The sequence below is a fragment of the Cnephaeus nilssonii genome (assembly GCF_951640355.1).
Source record: "Cnephaeus nilssonii genome assembly, chromosome: 12".
Taxonomy (NCBI): Eukaryota; Metazoa; Chordata; class Mammalia; order Chiroptera; family Vespertilionidae; genus Cnephaeus; species Cnephaeus nilssonii.
The window spans coordinates 9,506,972-9,530,374 of NC_137083.1; the positions used below are offsets into that span (position 1 = coordinate 9,506,972).

Here is a 23,403-nt window from a genome sequence, read left to right on the forward strand (position 1 = left end):
ATAGAAATTTCTGTGATGATGAAAATGTTCCTTGTCTCTGCTGTCCAATATGGTAGACACTGGCCCCATGTGGCTATTGAGCACTCAGAATGTGGCTGGTGCAACTCAGAGATGAATTTTAAATTGCATTTTATGTTAATGAATTAAAATTGAACTGGCCAAAAGGAGGTCTGGTCAGCATAACCTTATGAAGGCAGATTAGGCACATACTTTGTGTTTGTATTTATCACATCACACTTATTTATTTATCTGATTCCCTCATTGGACTGTAAGTTCCTAAAGACTTGTGTTCTACACAGTTTCATCCCCCAAAACCAAGTATAATATTTTAGAGATGCTCGATAAAGAGTTTCTGAATGAAAGGATGAATAAATGAACTGATGGCTCAGTGGGCTGGTAGAGGCATTTCTTCATATGTAATAAATCTACAGACCAGATCTCTTGGAACCAAGCGACTGGGAACTAACAGATTAATGGTGACGATGTGACAAATTAGCTTTGTCTAAGGAGCATGCACAGCCCTTTAGCTTATCTCTCCTTACAAATGCAGGCCCTATCTTTGCATAACTGGAAGTTAGCAGCAACTCCCTTATAGTCCCCTGGTCATCAAGCCATGACTCTGTCCAGACTTGCCCTTTAAGAAAATTCCCAGGAGATAAAGTTCACTGCAATGATGGAGTGAGATAAACATGCTTTTGCTGTGATCCCATGTTCTCACATACCCCATACTGGTCTACAGAACAGCTGAACTCATTCATCAGATTTGAAAATAATTAGGTCTTCACACTCTGTTATCACGGGTATGGTTGTTCCAAAGGGTATGTTGGCAAAGAGCCTTCTTTACCGTGTCCCAGAGACAACCACCCGCATCCAAGGTCCTGGGGAGCCCTTTCCTTCCTTCACCAGCATTTCTTCCAAGCCCACTTACAGAGCATAAGGGAAGGTCTCATTGGAACGAATAATGATCCTGGGTGTTTTGGAAAAAAAATAAATGCCAAATGTTGGCCTGGTACTGCTTGTGTCATTTTAGGGTACATAGTTGAGTCTCATGGCCAGACATAGTCCAAATATTTGTATAATTTAAAGCAATTTGTACAGACATAGTAAAAGTCTATTTTAGGCAATGGAATTTAATATATATTTCTTGGTGAGCCTTTGGTCTTTTGTGTAATTTTAGCCCTAATTTTTAACATTAAAACACTTAATGTTATAAAATGCTTTCATATTTATATGTTTATGAACTAACTGTAAAACAATAACAAGTACTTGAAATTCTAAAATATGCTACACTGAACTCTATTTTTTAAATAAGTTTTGAATTACTTAAAAACTTTTTTAAAAGTCATTTTTATTTTTATGTATTTCAATGAATTGGTGAATTCAAAGCAACAGCTGTATGACTCCCCTGGGTTTCTAAATCCAAGTCTCTATAAAGAGCACAGGAATCCAGTACATTAATCAAAAGTAGGAGTTGGATTCTAAAACTGAGTTCACCACAACTTTGCTGAATGATCAAAGGTGAGGTACTTAACCTCTCTTAGTCTCAGTTTTCTCTTCTATGAGACTATGAACTTTGTACAAGTGTGTTCTTTTAAACTGAAGCATAGTTGCACTACAATGTTTTATTAGTTTTAGGTGTACAACATAGTGGTTTGACTTTTAAATACATTACGTGATCACCACTGTAAGTCCAGTAACCATCTGTCACCACACAAAGTTATTACAATATTATTTACTACATTCCCTATGCTGCGCATTACATTCATACAAATACGTTTTAAATGTCACAAGTTAAACCAATAAAAGAAAGAGAAGTATACTATAAAGCAGGAAATGTTTACTTTTTAAAAAGAGAATGGAAGGGAGGGAGGGAGAGGGAAAAGGAGAGAGAGAAACATTGATGTGAGAGAGAGACATCAATTGGTTGCCTCCTGTACCAGCCCCAACTGGGGCCAGGGATCAAACCTGCAACTAGGTATGTGACCATGACTGGGAATTGAACCTGTGACCCTTTGGTCTCTTGGGTGACACTCTAGCCACTGAGCACTCCAGCTAGGGAAGAATCAAGTTTTTAAAAATATACAGAGAGCCAAGTATTATGCCAAATGGTTTCCCGATTATTACCTTATTTAATCCTCAAAATAACTCTTTAAGAGAAGCCCTAACATTATCCCCATTTTATATTTTACTAGTGGCCCAGTGCATGAAATTTGTGCACGGGGGGGGGGGGGGGGTGTCTCTCAGCCCAGCCTGCACCCTCTCCAATCTGGGACCCCTTGGGGGATGTCCGATTGTCGGGATCGGGCCTAAACCGGCAGTTGGACATCCCCCTCGCAATCCAGGACCACTGGCTCCTAACCGTTCACCTGCCTGATTGCCCCTAACCACTCTGCCTGCCGGCCTGCTCGCCCCCAACTGCCCCCCCGCCGGCCTGCTCGCCCCCAACTGCCCCCCCGCTGGCCTGATCGTCCTCAACTGCCCCCCTGCCGGCCTGCTTGCCCCCAACTGCCCCCCCCCCGCCAATCTGATCACCCCCAACTGCCCCCCTGCCGGCCTGCTCGCCCCTAATTGCCCCCACCTGCCAGCCTTCTCGCCCCAAACTGGCCCCCCCTGCAGGCCTGCTAGCCCCCAACTGCCCTCCCCTCCTGGCCTGATTGCCCCTAATCACCTGTGTCTCAGCCCCACCACCATGGCTTTATCTGGAAGGTCTCCCGGAAGGTCTCCCGGTCTAATTAGCATATTACCTTTTTATTAGTATAGATGGATGAGAAATGGAGGAACAGAGAGGCTAAGCAACCAGGTCATGCAGTTAGGATCTGAAGCCAACCGTCTGTTTCTCAGGTCTCTGTTCTCAATCAATGCTTTATTCTGCTTCTCAAAAGAACAAAAGTCTCCTTCCCTCACCAGACATGACTTGGGGTGGTGAACACACAATACAATATACAGATGATCTATTATGGAATTGTAACCCTGAAACCTATATAATTTTGTTAATCAATGTTACCCCAATAAATTCAAATTTCAAAAAAGAACAAAACAAAAAAAACAACAACACCCCACCTTATTCTTAATTCCAGTTGACAGCTATGGCTCCATAAGAGGTTAACCTGATAGTCTAGGTGAAAGGCATGAAAACATTTTGTATATCTTCAAATATGAGCTTGCAGTCATTATTAATATTATTGTTAAAGACAGAGACTTGGTATTTTCCAATTTAATATTAAAGGTTTCTAATTATTAAAAAATAACCCTCAAAGTTCATGATCTAGTGTGATTTGAACTTCTGTTGGGCGTAGATTTGAACTACATTTACTACTCAGCTGTGGAAGGGAATATGACGCTCAGTCTGGCCTTCTGTCCAGGGTCAGTATTGCAATTTGTTTCTCTGCTTGTTGCCCTGGGTGCAGGGAAATGATGCATAGGTTTGGGGATTCACAACAATGCCAGACGAAACCCTCAGGAATGTCAGGGGCCTACTGTTTAATAGAAAGGAGGCCTAATGTAGAATTGACACTGATGATAAATACTTGCCAATTAATTGTCACTGCTTCCATGCTTCCACCCCTGCTAGAATCCAGGCACCATGCTGTTTCCAGGTTGCCAAAGCAAAGACCCAGCATGGAAGGGTCAGATCCCAGAGCTGGATTCAAACTGTCAGCCTGCCATTCGCTGGCTGAGTGATCTTGGGCACTGTCCTCTGTATATCAGTTTATTTGTCTATAAAAACAGAAATACTGACTTCACAGGACAGTTGTGAGGATTAAATAAATAACACATGCAAATGCCTAAGTACCTTTATGTGCAGTTCCTCACTGCATGGAAATCACAGGGCAACATGGCCCATGATCTGTACTCAATGCATGTTTGATATTATCATATAATTAATTACTCATATCCATTCATTTGGCAAAGAGATATCTATGCCTACTGGGTGCTAGGATTCAGATCCCACCCCTCAGGGAACCTAAGTATTAGTAAGGAGGTTACAGTTAACAGAAGGCTCGCTGAACCTTAAAATAATACCCCATTCATGGCACATCATGAGAAGGCAGGGTTCTTTGGAGAAGACAATAGTGCTGGGGAAAATAGAAGGCAGCAGGGAAATTGGCAGACCAAATATGAGATGGATTGACTCCATAAAAGAAGTCACAGGCGTGAGTCCGCAAGAGCTGAGCCGGGCTGGTAAAAACAGGACATTGTGGACATCAGTCATGCCTTGGGTCGTCAGGAGTCAGAAGCGACTCAACAGTATGTTAACAACAACATCACCTCATGGGACTTGAGCTGTTTTATATTTCCTGTTTAACTTCCTTGCTTGAGAATGGACTCAGCCACGTTTAACCACCAGTAGTGATAAGACTGATCAATATAAGTCGATATACTTACATAGTGACTGGTGACATAAAAATAGTCAGAGGTCGATTTCTCATAAATGGGATAAGAGTAGAATCCATATAAACCCTACCTCAGGCAGTTGTGAAAGACACAACCATATCTGCAGTTTATTTAAGATACTCAGCTATCTATTTAAATAAACAAAGGCTGGGTTAGATAAACACAGACAATGCGGAACAGCCACATTTGTATTCCTAGAGAAGCTAATATTTTGAAATAAATAAGTTGAATAGCTATAAAATTCAGAAAGCTTAAGAAGATTTTAAAAAACAAACAAACCTCAAAACACTGAGCTTCTATGTGAAAGGCATGTAAACAAAATACTAAACATCTAAATCATTTTAACATATGCATTAGTCTTTAGTCTTAGAAGCATATCATTAGAAAAGTAAGGTAGTAGAGCCAGCTAATTAATAAGAATTTGAAAAATGCAGTAGAGGGGGACAACCTGCTGTTATCATTTCCCCCCTGGATTCCAATACTAACCCCAATTAGGAAAAATTGCCTTAAAGTACAGAAATGTATCAAAGAAAAAAATTAAGTGGATAAGAAACATAGAAAAAAAGTCCTCATTACCCACAATGTAAGCAATGCAAACAAACACTAGCAAAGATTTTGTTAAAAATGATGCTTAGTACTTCTGAAAATGCTACAAGATACATATTCTTTGATATTACAAGCAGTAATGAAAATTAGTATGAATTGTAAGAAATTTGACAGCATATATACAAAGTCTTTAAAATGTTGATTCCTTTTTAACTGGTAATTCTAATTTTGGAAACCTATCCTAAAGGAAATAATCAAAGATATAATCAAATAATTAGGATTAGTTTTTTGTTTATTTTTATAATCAATAGGTTATTGTTAGTAGAGAAAAATCTAAATATTAAGAAATGTAAATAAACAGTTAAATTTTTATGTGACACTCATAGGATAAATTATACAATTATTAAAATGTTTTCAAAACATACTTGATATGGAAAAATGTTCATAATATCACATAAAATTTTAAAAATATAAAATTTTATATACATTTAGTAAAAACCTAATTTTGATATATTACATATAAAAGCAGGAAAAAAAGACAAAAGATATTTTCATTTTAACATAACCCCCCAAAGTTTGCCACTACACATTTGATCCTTGAACAACACAAGTTTGAATTGTGTGGATCCACTTATACCCAATATTTTTTCTATAAATATAGTCAACCCTCCATATCCCTGTGTTTTGCATCCATGAGTTCAACAAACCCCAGTTCGAAAACTGAATTCTCCATCGCGTTTTAGAATCCACCTCTGTGGAGGGCCAACTTAGTTGTATGCGGATTTTTAATTGTGTGCAGGTAGCCCTGCCCCCTGCCTTGTTCAAGGGTCAATTGTGTAGTCATTTTGAACCGAAACTATATTGGAATCCTGAATTTATGTAGGTTTTCAAAAGTATTAAAGTCTCGGGCCTGCTGCACCAAGAGGATTTCAATATTGAAGAATCAAAGCACCTTGATATCAAACCATTTCGTCTTCAGGTGGCGCCGCACCACGGGCCCAGAGGTCTCGGGCAGGGCTTCTCGTGGCTGGCAGAGTCTCCAGGTACCAATGCAGGGATTTGGGAAATTGTGGGAAGGATTCTCACCTGCTCAAATATCTCTCTCCCACCCACCCACCCACTTGTCATGGGTTCTGAAATTCTACCATTGGTGAGTCAATCCTCTGATTTAGGTGCTACCTTATCCCTGGAACTTCAAAAGAAAACAAAAGCCCACAGTATGAAGTGACATATTCAGTCACAGTAACATCTGCATCTAAATGAATTGATCAGACTTTCCTTCCTTCATTCCATCAACAAGCATTAATCAGGTGCATAGAAAGTGCTAGAGAGAACCAACGTGGGAACACGGAGCTGAATCAAACTGTCTTCTGTTCTCAAGGGGTTCCCAGGCTGCAGTGAGGCAGGTACACAGCGGCACGGAACACAGTGCCAAGGAAGAGGCAAATAAGGTGCACATGGAGCCCAACCTAGCAGAAGGCATGGCTCCTGTCTACCCGAGGAAGGTGAGAAGACTTCACAGGAAAGGTGCACTGGAGCTGAGTCTTGGAAAAAAGGAGTGCCGTCCGCAGAGGCAAAGGAAATCGGATAGGTAGGCAAGGCAGCCAGAGAGTGCCAAGAGCCCTCAGGGAGGTGCCGGGCTCCCGGGAGGCTCTCGGAGAGTGACCAGGGGGTGCAGAGCTGAGTTGGGTAGCAGAGCCTGGAAGTGACACAGGACCAGACCGAAGCCTCATGTACCCTGGAAACATGGGCACATTCCCATGCGGAGATGCCAGAAGAGAAAGGGACGTTCCAGAAAAGGGTGCAAGCGAAGTGCTTGCCAACTCTGAAATTCAACCCAAGTGCGGTCCTGCTAGCTCTCGAATTCAGAATTCAGCGCCTGGCTCCCTATTGAAATCAGGTTACCGCCTTGCCTCTCAGGTTGCACTTTTAATCTCTAGGATCCAAGGACACAGTTGGATGACAATCTTGTCTTCCTGAACACACCTTTTCTGATGACTGCAAATACTGTTTCGAAATAAAAATGCTTGATGTTTACTTTTATTGTGTGGGACTTAACTAATCGGAGAATCTAATGATTCATCTTATTCAGACTAATGCACAACCTACCTTTTTAAACTAACAGGGGATTTTAAAAAAGACAATTTTATAAGGAAAACATTCTTTGTTAGTTTTGGACTTGAAGATTAGATTCTCCCTTTTTTTTTTTAAGAAAAAAAAGATCCAAATCTTTAGGAAAACTTTGCCTCTTCTATCTGCCCCATCTTCCACCCCCACTCAAGGCACAAATTTTCTGACAGATCTTCTCTATTTCCCACATAAAAAACCAAATCAAGGCAGAGCCATCATCCCCAAGTGCAAAGCAAACTTTCATTATTAGTCGTGCTGGCAAAAATCTTGGAAAGTGTAAGCTACATAAATTCCAAGAAAACGACTGAAATATATCTCTCCAAAGTAGAACTTCCCTGTAACTAGATTTGTGAAATTTCTCTCCCCTCACCCGCCTCCTGCCTTTTCTGACACAAGCTGAACTTATTTGCAGTGTTCCAAAGCAGACAGGGACACACACGCACACACGTACATAAACACATGGAGGAGACGCGCCTGAAAATTGTCTGACGGGCTGTTCCGAACCAGACCGTGTGCAGTGTCCTTGCCCAAATGCATCTGACTTCAGGCTTGGGAACATTAAACAAACACAAAAACAAGACACGGCAATGCGCGTGCTGGGATGGATGACAGAGGCAGTGAGCAAATATTGGGATTGTATTTCACCTGTTGCCATGGTTACCAAAACAGGGTGGATACTGGCAGAAAGAGAAAGGAATAAAACTGGGAAGACAATGAGTCCTTGGAGAATGTCTAAATGTGCATATGAGGACCCGCTGATGTGGGTGGAGCGGGAACAGCCAAGAGAAAGACCCCCTACGGCAAGGGACATGTCAATACCCCTGCGTATGTGAGTAGCGGGCTCAGTCACCACTCCACCCAGCCCAGCACAGATCTCCAAATGCCCACGTAAGACCCATGCTGCCCCCATAGAACCAGCGATGAGACATGGGAAGTTTAGTTTTGCTTGGTGGCAGGCAAAATCAAGGCAGCTTGTGCCAGGTGCCCAGAGATAAAATGTTCAGCACGGACCCACGCTCTGGATGACGACTAAGACTAGCTTAGTAGTCTCAGGTCAACACCCCTGAGTCTCAGGAAAAATGATAGAAAATTGGACCCATTTCTTTGGGCAATCATGATAGTTTCAATTCCCAGTTGATGTCAAAGGGGGGGAAAAGCTGATTGACCCACTTCTACCCCAGGTACTTTACGCCTCAATAATCAAATTGCAGAAAATGCTTCCGGTAGCACCTCCTTTAGAAGGTTCACTATCACAGCAACTAACAGATGACCTTCTGATCAACTTCTGACTAGCACGTGGAGAGTGAAGTTCCATAAACTTGAAAGCCAGAATCTGGGTTCTAATTCCACTTCTTCTGTTAATTAACTACGTGACCTTGGAGACATTATTAACTTGAGCTTCAGTCCTTTGTCTCTCGAAGGAAAAGATTTTGCTAAAATAATCCCCAAGTTTCTTTCCTGCCTATGAATCACCTTTGGAATTTGGTGATTCTTGGGCAATTGATAATCTTAAGTTCTTATTTTCAAAAAATATATATTAAATGTATAATCCTGTGTATTTGTGGTTCTGATCCACACGTGGACTATAAATTCTGTAGAAATTTATTCTGTCCTATAGAAACATAAACAAATAGCTTCTACCTCTAGTTAATGAGCTCATAAGCTAACCATTTACATTTTATTAAAAAATGGCACAGTATAATTCTACATTAAACAGTCTACAGTTTAAACGGGCCAAGTGGCAATGGCATATGCAAGGTTCGGAGAAGTGTTGTGGCTTTAGTCCCTCAATAGCTAAGCTCAGACTCAGCACTTGTCTTAGCCAGACAGAAATATGGATCAGCCTCTGTCCAGTGTTTAATTGTAAGGACTAGAGAATCTAATAGGCACAAGCTAATAGATGGCTGGGCCTGGGCTATTAATGTGAGGCTCAGAACCTGCTTTTATTCAAAGTAAATTACCATGGGGACGCCAGGGACAGCATGATATAGCAGAAACAGGGGAGGGGAAATCAAAGAAGACTTGGGCTCGGGGCCTGGTTATGCCACTGGATGATGCGGGAAAAGTCACCTAACCTCTCTGTGTCTTTAGAATGAGCAACCCTCCTGGGCTGCTGTGAGGCTCCAATGAGACAATGCATGTGAAAGTGCTTTTCGATTTGGAAAGTGCTCTACTAATATAAACTCATAGGATGATCCTCCCCATTGCTGGCAAACATTGTGGTTTAGGGCCAGGGCCAAGGCCCTGTGCCTGGGGTCACAGTGCAGCATTATATTTCATCAGCTTCTATTTTCTTCCCAAATTACCCAACTTCTCAGCTTATTAATTTGTAAAATGAGGTTAAGAATAGTGTCTCTGTCACTGGCTTGTTGAGGATTAAGTAAGATAATATATTGCAAGATGCTTTACACAGTTTCTGCGACCTATGCAAGTATTTGACTAATGTTAACAATTACTATTTCCTGCCATGGTGTTTTAAGAAGGGAAGTTGCCGTTAAAAATGAGACCCATCATATATATTATTAAGAACATAGATTTTTGTTGCTATTGCCATGGAATCTTCCATAATCCCTACTTATCTGCATATTGGACAGTGGTTTTTCACAGTAGTGAGGTAGGAAAATTCTGGAACAAAGTGGTCACCTCGGGTCAGCACGTCATTGTGTTTTGATCACTGACTCTAGGGACACATAGCTGCTGGCACAATGCAAACGTTAATGACAGCTTCTTTAAAGTCCACAGCATTTCCTGCCTCACTACAACCTTCTGAGAAGCAGACAGCCTATTCAATATTCACCTCTTTTTTTTATTCCTGCACTTTTAGGAAGTGAAGCTGAGATGCTTAAAGCAAATAGGCAAATTGAAGAAGTGCATTTCTCAAACGTGCCAGAGAGATGTTACCTGGAGACTGTCTTTTCATGTGTATAAGCTTTCCAGGCAACTCCATATGGAGCCAGGCTTCTCTGTGATTTATCTGTGGGACAGTGGGTGGCCACGGGGCACTGTCGGCAAACAGTTAACCAGCCGATAATTAGGGAGGGGAAAGGCAAACACAAACACACCCAGGTTGACATTCAAAACAAAGTGGAGATTTAACCGTGATTGCTCACTCTACCATCCCAGTTCTTGTCTGCCAATCTGCCAGGAGGAAACCAGAGCCAAGAAAAAAGTGCTGTCAATAATTTATCAGTACGGCTGATGTGGGAGCACAAATCTGGGAAGAAGAAAGAAGACCTGAGTTGGGAGCCCAGCCTTGTGTTTAAATGATGACCTGATCTCCCTAAGTCTTTACCAGGCTTTGGTGTCCTCACTTGTAAAATGAAGAATTTGAGCAAGGTCTTTACTAAGTAACCTCCATCTTTAAAAATCCCTGACACTCAAATAGACTGTCCAACCTATGAGGGAAGGCGGGGGGGGGGGGGGGGGTGAGGGGGTAAGAGATCAATCAAAGGACTTTTATGCATGCATATGAGCATAACCAATGGACACAGATGTGGGGGGGCGGGGATGAGGACATGTGCTGGGGGTTGGGGGCGGCCGGGAGAGGTCAATGGGGGAAAAAGGAGACGTATGTAATACATTAAATCAGTGGTCGGCAAACTTCGGCTCGCGAGCCACATGCAGCTCGCAAGCCACGGTTTGCCATTCTGTTGACTAATGAGTTTGCCGACCACTGCATTAAACAATAAAGAATAAAAGAAGATTTTTTAAAAAAAATCCCTGACTCTCCAATCTTTTTGGTTTCTTTCTCTCAGTCATTAATACATATATTTATGTATGCATTCAATGAACTGTAAACCTAGCTGTGAATGAAGTATTGACAGTCGATGACCAAAATACAGCACAACCAGTCCATCACAATGGAAGAAACAGCATACTGATTGCTCGCAGTTCCTAGGCGGGCAATGATATTCCATCTTCTATTTTCTAAGGAACAGATATATTGCTTTTCTATCAAGGAAATAATATGATGGATGCTGTTTCTAGATATCTTTCAAAGAAAACAAATGTAGTCAGCTACTCTTTTTAAAAAATATATTTTTATTGATTTTAAGAGGAAAAGAAAGGGAGACAAATAGAAACATCAATGATGAGAGAGAATCCTTGATCTGCTGCCTGTGGGGATCGAGCCCACAACTTAGACATGTACCCTGACTGGGAATAGAACCATGACCTCCTGGTTCATAGATCAATGGTCAACCACTGACCATGCAGGCTGGGCATCAGCTACTCTTTACCTACTAATTACTTAGCTTAGCATTTATCTACTTTGATTCTCTCCTTCTCAGTCCCACCCTTGCTCCTTACCCACTCTATCCTACCCTATTTCCATGTTTAGGGTTTGGTTCTTTCCCATAATTTAAATCCAACTCAACTCAATTAAGTTCAGTTTTCATTCATGGGGCCTTTCTCAGTGCATGGAGCTTACACAATGCAAGAATTTCCTTCAAAGAGTTTCCAATCAGTCAAGTGGAAAACAAGAAACATCAAGATAAAAATGTGTTTGGTGCCCTAGCCGGTTTGGCTCAGTGGATAGAGTGTCGGCCCTAGGACTGAAGGGTCACAGGTTTGATTTGGGTCAACGGCACATACCTCAGTTACAGGCTTGATCCCTGTCCCCGGTAGGGGTGCGTTTGGGAGGCAACCAATTGATAAGTCTCTCTCATATTGATGTTTTTTCTCTCTCTGTCTAATCCCCTACCTTTCACTCTCTCTAAAATGAATGGAAAAAATATCCTCAGGTGAGGATTAACAAATAAACAAACAAAAATGTGTTTGGAGAAAGAGGCAGAAAAGCTAGACCAGTCAGCGAGGCCACAGAGCTCTGGTTTAACCAAGGGGGAAGTTCCATATCACCAACTGCTCCTCATCCTTTCCAGGTTATCTGCAAGCCTGCACTATCCTTGCCATCCTTGTCTCCCATCTATACTAATAAAAGAGTAACATGCTAATTAGACCGGATAGACCAGTCGTCTTCCGCATGTCCTTCTGGACAAAGCTGCAGCGGCTGCAAGGGCCGAGGAGAGAAGGCAGCTGTGGCAGCCGGCAGTGACAGCAGCAGCGGGGTGATGGGGGCAGCACCTTGCCCTGATTGCCTGGTCGCCTACTGCAGATGGAGGCCAGACTGTCAGTAGGACATCCCCTGAAGGCTCCCGGACTGTGAGAGGGGGTAGGCCGGGTTGAGAAACACCCCCCCCCCCCCCCGTGTACAAATTTTCATGCACCGGGCCTCTAGTTTGTATATAAATATAAATTAACCCTAAAGAATGTGATTTAATCTGTTGGTTATTGATATCTGGAAGCTATATGACATTTTTGTCTAAAGGATAAATGTGTCGAAAAAGCTTTGCCATTAGAGACTGAGACATTAGCCTTTGCTAAGTGATGTGTTGTGGGCCAGTTTTTTAACTGCTTGGAGCCTCAGCTGGCCCAGCTGTAAAATGGGGATAGCACCCATGTTTCCTTCTTCTCCTCCTTTTTCATTTCTCTATGTGTACCTCACTTTCCTCTTTGGGTGTTCAAAATGTACACGAGGTATCATGTGAATTTCCTTCCCAGCAGACCCCAGGTCATGGAAGACACTCACTGATCCCAGGAACCGTGGAGGAAGAGCCTGCTGTTTGGGTGGTTGGAAAGATGGAAAGCTCTCACAAATTTGAGTTTGCTCTGACCCCCAAACAAACTCCAATATGCAGTATTCACTTGTGTAATTATGAAGCCATATGTCGGTTGGCTTAATTCTTCTGAACAACAATCCATAAAACTAAATTATAATCTGCTAGAATTATTATAAGACCAGCACAGATGTGGCTACAGTACATTGAAGTCACTGCTTGGTACTAATGTACATTAAGTCAAGAAGGACATATATGCTTCCAGATTTAGGATTCCTGCATTAATGCACTGTAGAGCTTATTGGGGACACCAATTCTGTTCTCCCACAATGGAAATGCCGGATTTGGGACAAGGAAAGTGGCTGTATTCTACTAAGCAATCACTAGCCAGACAGCGTCTAACAAACTTGTGCATTTAAAACAATCCTGTCTTAAGCTCTTGTCTACCTCCAGGACCTCCAAGTTTCACCAGAGATTCAGGATGATGGCTGTTGTCAGTGGCCAACGGGGAGTGTGAACTGAACACCACTGTCCCCATCAGAATAGGTCTGTAGTGTTGGGTGTGGGAGACGCCTCTCTGGTTTCTCTCGTGTGCTCCGAAAACACCCCCCCCACACAGAGTGCATTCATCAAAATAGCCCATGTGTGACCTTTGGAAAAGTCCTTGAAAACAGTGAAACAAGAGTCTTAGTTGAAATCTGGAATCCATTCCAGTCTTACACAGGAAGAAAATTAGGCATAGAACAACAAAGCCTATAGTTCTGAGAAACCCGGGGAGGCTCTGGCTGACATGAAAATCATCGATTTTTTTTTTTCTTCACTACTTTGTTTTTCATAAAAGCTTTCATCTAAGTAACCAAAGCTGCTAGAAAATACTGTAATGTTAGTAGATGGCAAGCACTGGTTTCTCCAGTGAATAATGCAGGCAGAATAAGAATAGTGATGCTGAGATGCTGAGTAATGTATTAAAAGTCACTTAACACTTTTGCAAGCTACTAAGTAAATGCTATTCTTCCAATATATGAGTGGCGAATGCTACCATTTCCCCCTGGGTAACATATTGGCAATAATGGGATTAGGCATGGAAGCTTGGGGTAGAGAGAATAACTGTGTTCCCTAAGCCCCAACGCCATTGTAGAATTCATTTGCCTAGATATCATGGATCTGGAAATATTTATTCACTTAGAACATGAATCAGCAGAGAAGTGCGCTCGCTCAGTAAATTTAACTCAACAAACATTTGTGGGGTAACACTATTTTTATAAGTACAGACCGATTCCCTTTTGTCACCAGCTGATATTATTCACTATTAATTTGCCATACCATATGCTTTTATTTCCTATGCATAAGTAATCACAGCCTGTACTCCCTTTGGAAGCATTTTACTTCTTTGCCAGCAAGGAAAAGGGCAGGACACTTTAAGTCAAGTGGTAGCATAAAACCCAGTGAAAATCAATTGGCAGGGAAATTTGGTTTGGACTTATGTTTGAGAATCCACCTCAAGTTTGTCTGGGAGGTCCCTCAAAAAGGATACAGACCTGAACCAAACAAGACGATTCAGAAATAATCCAGCTGCGGGCGGGGGTGGGGTGGGGAGGTGGGGGGTGGGGGGTGCATAGGATGCTCAGACCCAGAACACGTCTTCATACACATGAATAACTTAATTTTTTAAGTGCCTTCACAGTTCATTTTTTATTTTCCTTAAAAAAAAAAAATGGCATTACTCTGGTCTCCAAAACTGATGCCAGTTTGAACTATACTCTGCCAGCAAGTATTTGGTTTGGCTCTGCAGGGCTTAAGTTGAAAAAATATTTGCCGATTCCAAAAAGATTTAACGAGCTTTACCGAAGATGCCGGTGCCATTTGGCATGTCACAGGGACTGTGTGGCACGGCATAGAGAACTTCTTGACCACAGATTTTATTTGCCAGAGGTAGCCAACGCTGGGAGTTCCATCGCTTCCTTGGGTCAAGAAGCTGCAAGTCAAATGAGTGAAGTTTCCAAGAGAAAGTGACCGAAGAGAAGAAGACATTTAAAAAAAAAAAAAAAAAAAACACCACCAAAAACTTGCTGCCATTGAAAATGAACTTACTGGGTTTTGATAGCTAATTTTTAGAACTGTCAAGAACATCCTCATACCAACCATCAAACAAGGTCCCTAATGTTGTCAGTCAGCAAACCAAATAAATCTCCAACTTCTCACAAAAGGACCCATTAGCAACAGATAGTTAAACCTTTTGTTGTCATCGGATACCTTACTAATTGTGGTGTTAGAATTTGAATGATAATTGAATGACCTACTTCAAGCAACTTCACTAGAGATAACCAGCAAATTTACTTTATATTGCCAGGTTGGACATGCGTTGCTTTTTATTAATATTTAGAACATAAATGCATGCATCTAGCACTGGGATTGGGAAGACTGACCTTACTGCACATAAGTCTCATATGTTAAAAGTCACTGAAGGCTGTCACCTGAAATCATGTGTTTGTTACTCTGCTCTGATCCTCTCCAATCAATGTCACATCTGACAACTATAACAAAAAACGCAAAATATTCCCATAATAGTGTGTGCTTAGAAATCACACGCATGTATAAATGGGTATGGGGACAGGGCAAGAGGCACTGAAACTGTGACCACCTTGAAGAAGAGAAACTCGGGATTAGTTTTAATTTCAGGTTATGAGTAAATACACACATACTTAGGTGCATCCCACTTAACTGCCATGAATCCCCCAAACTTCGCCATATCTCTTTCACTAAGGCCACGCGCTGATCCAATGCTCATTACATGATCATCTTCTTCAAGGTTCAGTAACAAACACCCTCCAAGAAAGAGCCAAGCTCTGCACATAGCCTTTCCACAGAAAGACCTATTCACCACAACAAAGACGGAGCCGTCTACCTGACTTGACCGAAATGTGGAAGCCAGAGTAGGAATCAAAAGAAAAAATCATGCAATAACAAAAGGGTGATTATACGTGTTATTTACCATTTTGGCTTCTGAATGCATCGGCTGGACTTGGGGAGAAGCACAGGGGTTGCTGAGATTTGGACCTTGCATTCCCAGGAGGTTGGAGTTCACTGACATTTGTCTCTCCATCTAAGACAAAGGAAAGCAACAGTCAGGAGTCTGAGGAGGCAGTCTAGGCTATAGACAAAGCAGCATTTCTCTTTCAAATGGATCGTGTCTAGTTTCTTTGAATAACTGCGGAGAAAGTCTGTGTTTGGTGAAGGGTAAGCAATGCACTCCTGAGCCTCGAACCCAACCACATCAAAGAATCACCCAAAGCTACACCTTCTACAGAAGATGCTCCAAGCCAAACAAAACTACCTTGTCATGTAGATCATTTCCAAACAAAAGTATCGAATATTTTCACTTTTGCAAACCCTCCAACTGCCAGGAATTACACTGATTTTTATAGCTATGAAGAATAACATATGCATAGAAAAATGCTGGAAGGATATAAAATATACCAAATGGTTATCTCAGGTTATCTGTGGCTTCCCCCCCATCCCTAAATTTCATACAGAAACATGAATTGTTTTAGCAATAAGAAAAAATAAAATTAATTTTGAAAGCATCTCTGGTGGGTCTGCCTGTCGTTCTTCCTCATAAACACAACTGAAAGGACCCAGACAGGTATTTGATCCTCTGCCTCCAGCACATGTCTTCCTCCCTGTTAACCTCCTCGTGACTACACAACTGCAGTCTCAGGCCTCAGGGTGAGACTGGGGCTGTGGGTAGGTGAAGAAGGCAGTGGAGGGTTTTGTATGACATGATCCACCAATCCCACATTGTCCTGCTGACCCGCCATGGTGTGTAGCATCAATATCATTCAAAGAGCTGCATTAAATTCTGGCATTTTTGTCTCCAGGGTGCTCCTGCTAAAATGTAAATACAGCCAGAGCTCTATTTCAGTCATGGGAGAATGTGCCTGATGAATATTTTCTGTTTAGTAGAAATTAGCCCCTATCAAAGAACCAAAATAAAGCAAATATACAGGGTTGGGCAAAAGTAGATTTACAGTTGTGAGTACGTAAAAAGAGTTTATTCTTGTATTATTTATTAATTATTACATTATTTTTCATACAAAGAACTGTAAACCTACTTTTGCCCCGACCTCTATTTTACACTGAAATCACAGAAAATCATGAGACGTTCCTAGGGGGATTCTTCAGTGCAAGAGATTTTCCATTTGTCAAAAGTTGGAAATGAAAACCATGGTCGGAAATTTTAGGGAACTGGGTTTCTGCTCCAAGTTAGCCTCGGTAGTCTTGGGAAATCCAGAGCTCCTTCTCGCTGAAGGAAAGCTCACAGAGGAGAGTTGAGAGCCATACTTGAACTAAATGACCCTTTAATGTCCTTTCCATTGTTGAGGTTCTGTGACTGCAATTCCTGTTGTGCCCACTCCTGGGGCAGGGCATGGCTATGACACTGATGTGTGAATTAGCAGAGGTGCTGCTCAGCTTCTCCTGAATGTCTGGTTGACACACCCCTCACTGCAACACCATCACCCTTACCTTAGCCTGAATCAGTTCATCTGTATCAACAGTGTGTGGATAGGTCAAACTGTTTCAAAAGGAGCTATTGAAAGAATTTTCTAGATGTTCCAGAGCACACCTGCAAAACCTTTTGAGGCTTTACCAATTCAGTAAAATAAAATATTTACATGCATATCACCCCAAATTATTTTTTTAGCCCAGCTGGTATGGCTCAGAGGTTGAGTGTTGACCCATGCATCAAGAGGTTGTGGTTTAATTCCCGGTCAGGGCACATGCCTGGGTTGCGGGCTCCATTCCTGATAAGGGGTATGCAGGAGGCAGCCAATAGATGTTCTCTCTCATCAATGCTTCTCTCTCTCTCCTTTGCCTTTCCTCTCTCTCTAAAATAATAATAATAATAATAATAATAATAATAATAATAATACTTTAAAAAAGATTTTAAAAAGTTAATTTTTAAAAATCATGGTAAAATATGCATAACATAAGAATTTCCATTTTAACAATTTTTAAGTGTACAATTCAGTGCCATTAACACTACATTTGTGTACTCTAATTCTTGTGTGTGTGTGTGTGTGTGTGTGTGTGTGTGTGTGTGTTCTCTAATCCTTACGTCATGAGGATTGTTCTGGAAAATGCTTATTACTGATAACTCCCACTTCCAGAGGCTGGGGAACAGGACAGTCAAGTAGCATTTCACCCCTTTTCCCAAGAGATGACCTTCTCCTAAAGAGAAATCAAGCCCAACTGAGTTTTTGCCCTCAGTTTTCCCAAGGAGATCTTTGGAATGTCCGGAAGTACAGGTGACTGTCAGACATTCTCACGCCGCTAGCCCTCATGCACTACAAACCTCATAGCAGCCGGTTTCAGCATCTGGATCCCCAGTCCACCGTGCTTCCAGCTTTTCGGAAAAATTATAGTCTGTGACTATTTCTACCCCGTGACTCACAAATTAAACAGAATTTTGAAAACAGGCTGACTTCTCTATCTAAAAAAAAAAAGGCATATTTCCCTCTAAATGATTATAGGGTCAGGAGCAGTCTCTTCAAAACAACTCTTTGGTGCTCACTAATAAGGCTCTGCACCGAGCCTGTGGCTTTGAGGAGCTGGCTAGAACAAGGGGTCAGAAGATGGGGGAGGCTTTGCATTGTCTGTAAAACATCCAGATTAAAGAATTCACCTTCTTTTTGAGTTTTTTTTCTCCCTGTAAACACACTGGAAAACAGAAGCTAAGATACCTGCACTTCAGGGGGCTTTTGAAATAATAAATGGATGTTCGTATCCCCAAATTAAAGCATGTGACTTTGAAGATAGAATATCACAACCCAGTGAGCTCCTTAAAGGCAATGCCTGCCTTGTTCCTCACCCCATCCCAGAATCTAGCATAGTAGTTGGCCCATAGACGGTGCTCAACAAAAGTTTGTGGAATGAGTGAGTGAACAAATACATCATTTTGTTTCAGACCCAAGGCTCTGTGAAATGTGTGGCATAACAGCATATGCTACCAATCAGTTAAAAATCTCACCTGCACCTGCAGACACAGACCTTTTTTATACCCGTAAATCATGGTTTCCTGTGGCAGGAACTCTAGAAGATGATGCTCAAAATGCCAGCATTATAGCATTGGAGCTGGTGACTTGATAATATGGAAGAAAAGACCCAGATTTCTAGGTCCTGTAACTTTTAGGATATGCTTTTTAGGGCGTTTATATGAATTTCCATTAGTTACACCTGTGTCACTTTAGACCTCAGTTTCTCAACCTCAGCACTATTTACAATTTGAGCAAAATAATTATTTGTTGTGGTGGCTGTTCTGTGCATTGCAGAAATTAATGTTAACAGCAAAAAAATGTTAACAGCATCCCTGGCCTCCACGCACTAGATGCCAGTCACTCCCCCGCCCCAATTGTGACAAGCAACAGTATCTCCAGATGCTGCCCAATATTCCCAGGGAGCCAAATCATCCCTGGTTGAGCATCACTGCTCCGGACTGACACTATTGTCGTGGCAGCTGCTACCTGTCCCTGACATGGGGTTGGGAACTCCTGTGCAGGAAGCATCCCTGATTTTTATCTACACTGGCTCTGCACCATGCACCTGATTCTTCGTTTCTATTCTGAAGCATCACCAGGAGATCAAGTTGTACAATGAGGTGATGTGGCACAACAAAGAGAGGCAGGAAACAGGTGCCAGGTACCTTATTTTCTGGGCTTTTTCAACCCAAGTATCCCACGTTTGTCCCTGAGATTGGTACACACTTTAGTCAAATGGAAGCAAGGTCACTCAGTAATACTTTTTGAACAATGGATCAACTTTCTGAGAGGAGACTAATTTTGGACAAGAGGAATTTAGAGCCTAAATGGAGACGGCATATAGTGGATGTCTTCATGCAATTAATTGGGTTGAATAAAACCTGGGGTAATGACATTGATGGTGCTGTTTTGCTTCATCGAAAGATGTTTACATTGAGGAACATAGGTGAAGTCAGCCAGCTCATCTGACCCAATTTTGCAAAGACTGTTTCTAGCCTGAACTATGTGATATATGCAGTGGGAAAGTCCCTTTCTCTAAACTGGGGCACCAGGCCCTCCTCATTCCCCTCCCACTCGGATAAATGAGCAAACTGCTCAACCTGCCAGAGCTGAGCTACTCAGTGAGTTTAGATTTGGGTTCCAGTCACAACTCTTCATTCACAAGCTGTGTGACATTGGATATTAGCTTTACATCTGTAAAATGTGTGTCAACATTCCCACAGGATTGCTGTGATAACAAAATGAAATAACAAAGGTAGACAATTCTTTAAAATACTCTGCAAGGCACTGTTGATACTGGATAGGAGGGCTTTAATAGAATTGTCACACCGCTCTAGGGTTTTTGAGAACCCTTGTGGCCCTGTGACTAACACCAGCCACCAAATGTCCACCAATGCAGAATGCCAGGGAGGATGAAGAAGTACAGGCAGGGGATCCCACGGAAAGAGAGCACGGTTTGCTATGGAATAATCTGTGTCTCCTATCTACATCCATCTGTTGTTTTCAAAGAGAAGCAGGAAAATATAATGATGATGAGTGTAGACTTGGGAGTCAGACTACCTGAATTTCAATCCTAACTCCATCACCTACTGGCTCTGTGACCTTAGCCAAGTTAGGCAGTTTCCTCATCTGTAAAATGGGGATAAGAATAGTGCATACCTCATAGGATTGTTGTGAGAAAGGAGAGAACATACATATTGTGTAGATGTTAAGAGTCAGCTCTGGAGCAAGAATGCCTGGGTTCAAAACTCAGCTGCTCTGTTTCTCAGACAAGCAAGGTACCTTCACTCATTCAAAAAATGGGGAAATATTAGTACCTACCTCCTAGGATTGTTTCATGTGTTGATAAAGTGCCTAGAGATGACTAGCACATGAGAAGCACTCAACAAATGCGGTGAGAATAATTAATAGAGCATGGCATGCATGACTACATGTTAGAGTTATATGTACCATCGTTATTATTGGCATTATTATTACTCTGAGCCCTGGCCAGAACACTCACTGTCAGTTTAAGGACACTCTGTAAATAGCCCAAGTGTAGACTTTGGAATAGTCATAAAACATGTCTCTGAACAAATCCCATTCCCTAGATGTGGCAAGTTCACTTGTACCAGTAGGAAGGTGAGCCTGTGCCTCACCAGGGAAGCACCGAGGGACGGGAAAGCCAGCAAGATGCCTGGGACGGACAAGCAGGCACTCAAAGCCACTCGCACACAGCTCAGCTCTCCATCCAGCGGCCATTTTCTCCCCAGGCAGCCAGAAGCTCAGTTTCCCTTCCTTTTTCAAATGGGGCAAGACTGGGAGGAAGTGAGGAGCACTTACTGGCATCAGGACAGCAGAAGATCCCGGCATCGTAGGGTTGGGCAGGGTCCCGGGCATGGAGGCTGGCATGGGCTGTCTCTGTCTGTTGTGGATGTGTAGCAGAGAAGATAGAGAGCCTGGAACAGGCCTGGGGACAAGGAACAAGAGAAGCAGATATTATTCCTGATGCCTGGGGCAGGGGATTCACTGCCTGTTTCCCTGGGACCAGAACCAGCAGGGAGGGGGGGTGGGGAACACCATTATATGCAAAGCAGATCAGATCCTCTGGTGAGAGCCACATAATTGAGAATATTAGGGAAATAATAACAAATAAAACACAAGTCTGGCTTCCTTTGCTGCTTCCTAGTTAATACATCAAATTCTACTTAATTTCCTGACCTCTGTTATCTAACTGATGTTCCATAGACAACAAATTGATAAATCTTCTAACCCCTGCATCTTAGCATGGAGACTTAGTGGTGAAATCCTGCGGTGACTAGGAAGTCTCTGCCCTCTGGAGGACTTCAGAGTCAGAGATGTGTGTGCATGTGTTTTATCCACACTCTCTCACACCTCTGCCTGGAAGCCCTCCTGGCTTGGCTCTGGATACATTCACACTATCTGGATTTGCAGAGCCAGCTTCATTCATGAATTCCCAATAGAAATCTATTTTGATTTTTTCACTGTTCTCCACTGTGAGTGGAACAAAAAACAAAATCCAGGACACAAATGAACGCAGTCGGGTTGTGTTCAGGCCACTGTGGTGGGACAAGTCCGGAGCCCAGCCCCCAATTTCCAACCCCTCGTTTCATAATAACTCGAGGTGTGAGGCTGTTTGACAGAAACTGATTTTGACCTGACCTGCAGGACTTGGGCAAGCACACTTTCCTCGGGGGAGTACATAGTTTGAGCTTGTGATTTAATTTGCCAGAAAAAAAATTTAAGGGCCTTCAATTGAATTAATGAGCCAGGGAATATGGGGCTGAGGGGAAAAGGGAATTATTTGTGTTTATTAAAAATGGCAAACAAGTGACCTGCCTGATGCCCTTGCTCTGGGGAGTTGTACAAATGTCAGACCATGAAGTTAAAGACTTAACAACAAACAAGTAAACAAACCCGCCTCAGGACCTCTGAATGCGTATGTCAAACCACCTTATCCTGAATGCCACGATAGAAACTATTGCTAACAAAATGAATGCATTTGCTTTAAAAAAATAAAAAATCCTCATGTGAAACTTGCAGACAGAGACGGTCTGTGCAGGACTGCGCTTCGGGGAATGAGCCCTGGCCAGAGCCCCCTCCGAGCAGCGCGGTGCCTCCTCTCGGGGGCTCATTCAGCTCCCGTGGGTGACTCGTGGAGAACTGGGAGACTGAAATGGAGAAGAGGCCAACACACTGTCCTCCCAAGGCTGTCATCATCCCAAAGAAGATAGCGTTTCCCACTGTTGCCTGACAGCTCCTTTGGAAACACAGCTAGCTATCAGCGCCTCACACATCATAAAAGGATTAGTCAGAAAGTAGTCTATACGTACATGTTTAGGAAGTTGTATAAATGAAAATAGAAAAGAACATAAAGCCTTTACACTGTTTGTGTAGATATACAGAGATTACACCCAGTTTTTAACAATAGAATGTGTGTGTGAGTAGTTACATGTAAGTAGCTTGTAACAACGAGATGGGTGTTTTCAGAAAAGCGCATGGAGTACTTGGCTATTCCTTGCCATGTGCCCTGGGGACCTCAGGAGTATGGATTAACAGCAAGGCCTAGGAGGGCCTCTGAAGGCCCATCAGCTTTTCTAGTTCCAGGAAACTCTGGGTTTCAAGTGCTCCAGAATTCGCCAGCAGGCGGTAACTTCCCCAAGTCTTATCTCATTCAGAGGTAGCTACATGGAATCAGAGAGGTGTACCATGTGGCTCAATCAACAGACAGTGCTCATTTATATTCTCGTCTTAATGTTTTGTTTGAGACATTTACTGAAAATAAATAGCTGTATAAAACTCTATCATGCTTAATAATTTTCAGTTCCTTTAAAGATAAGATTAATAATCTGAACTCCCCAGTTTCATAAGATTCATTGAGAATATTCCTACAGATAGCTAATTATTCATCCATCCACTCACCCTTTCACCTATAGACCTATATATCCATCCAGATAGATAGATGTGCATATGTATACATCTCTACACGCATTACATATATGTATGTAGCCTTCTACCATGTGTCTGTTTCCCTAGTCACAGAGGGAATAATACTTCCAATAGAGACAGTTAGGGAAAAGCAAAAACTATTACAGGAAAATCAACTAAAATTTTTTATTGTGTTGATTGGCAATATCCTCTTGAACAAAGGGCAAAATATATATACTACCATCATTTCCATT

General features: G+C 42.2%; 1 protein-coding gene across 6 annotated transcripts in view; it reads right to left on the minus strand.

The window, feature by feature from the left end:
- Positions 1 to 23,403, minus strand: part of CREB5 (cAMP responsive element binding protein 5) — a 396,562-nt gene that overhangs the window by 84,003 nt on the left and 289,156 nt on the right. For all 6 annotated transcript variants that reach the window (XM_079785886.1, XM_079785885.1, XM_079785888.1 and 3 more), the window contains 2 exons: positions 21,044 to 21,170; positions 15,679 to 15,789 (listed from right to left, as the gene is read on the minus strand). In XM_079785886.1, the coding sequence (XP_079642012.1) occupies positions 15,679 to 15,789; positions 21,044 to 21,170 (238 nt within the window). The remainder of the gene's footprint in view (positions 1 to 15,678; positions 15,790 to 21,043; positions 21,171 to 23,403) is intronic.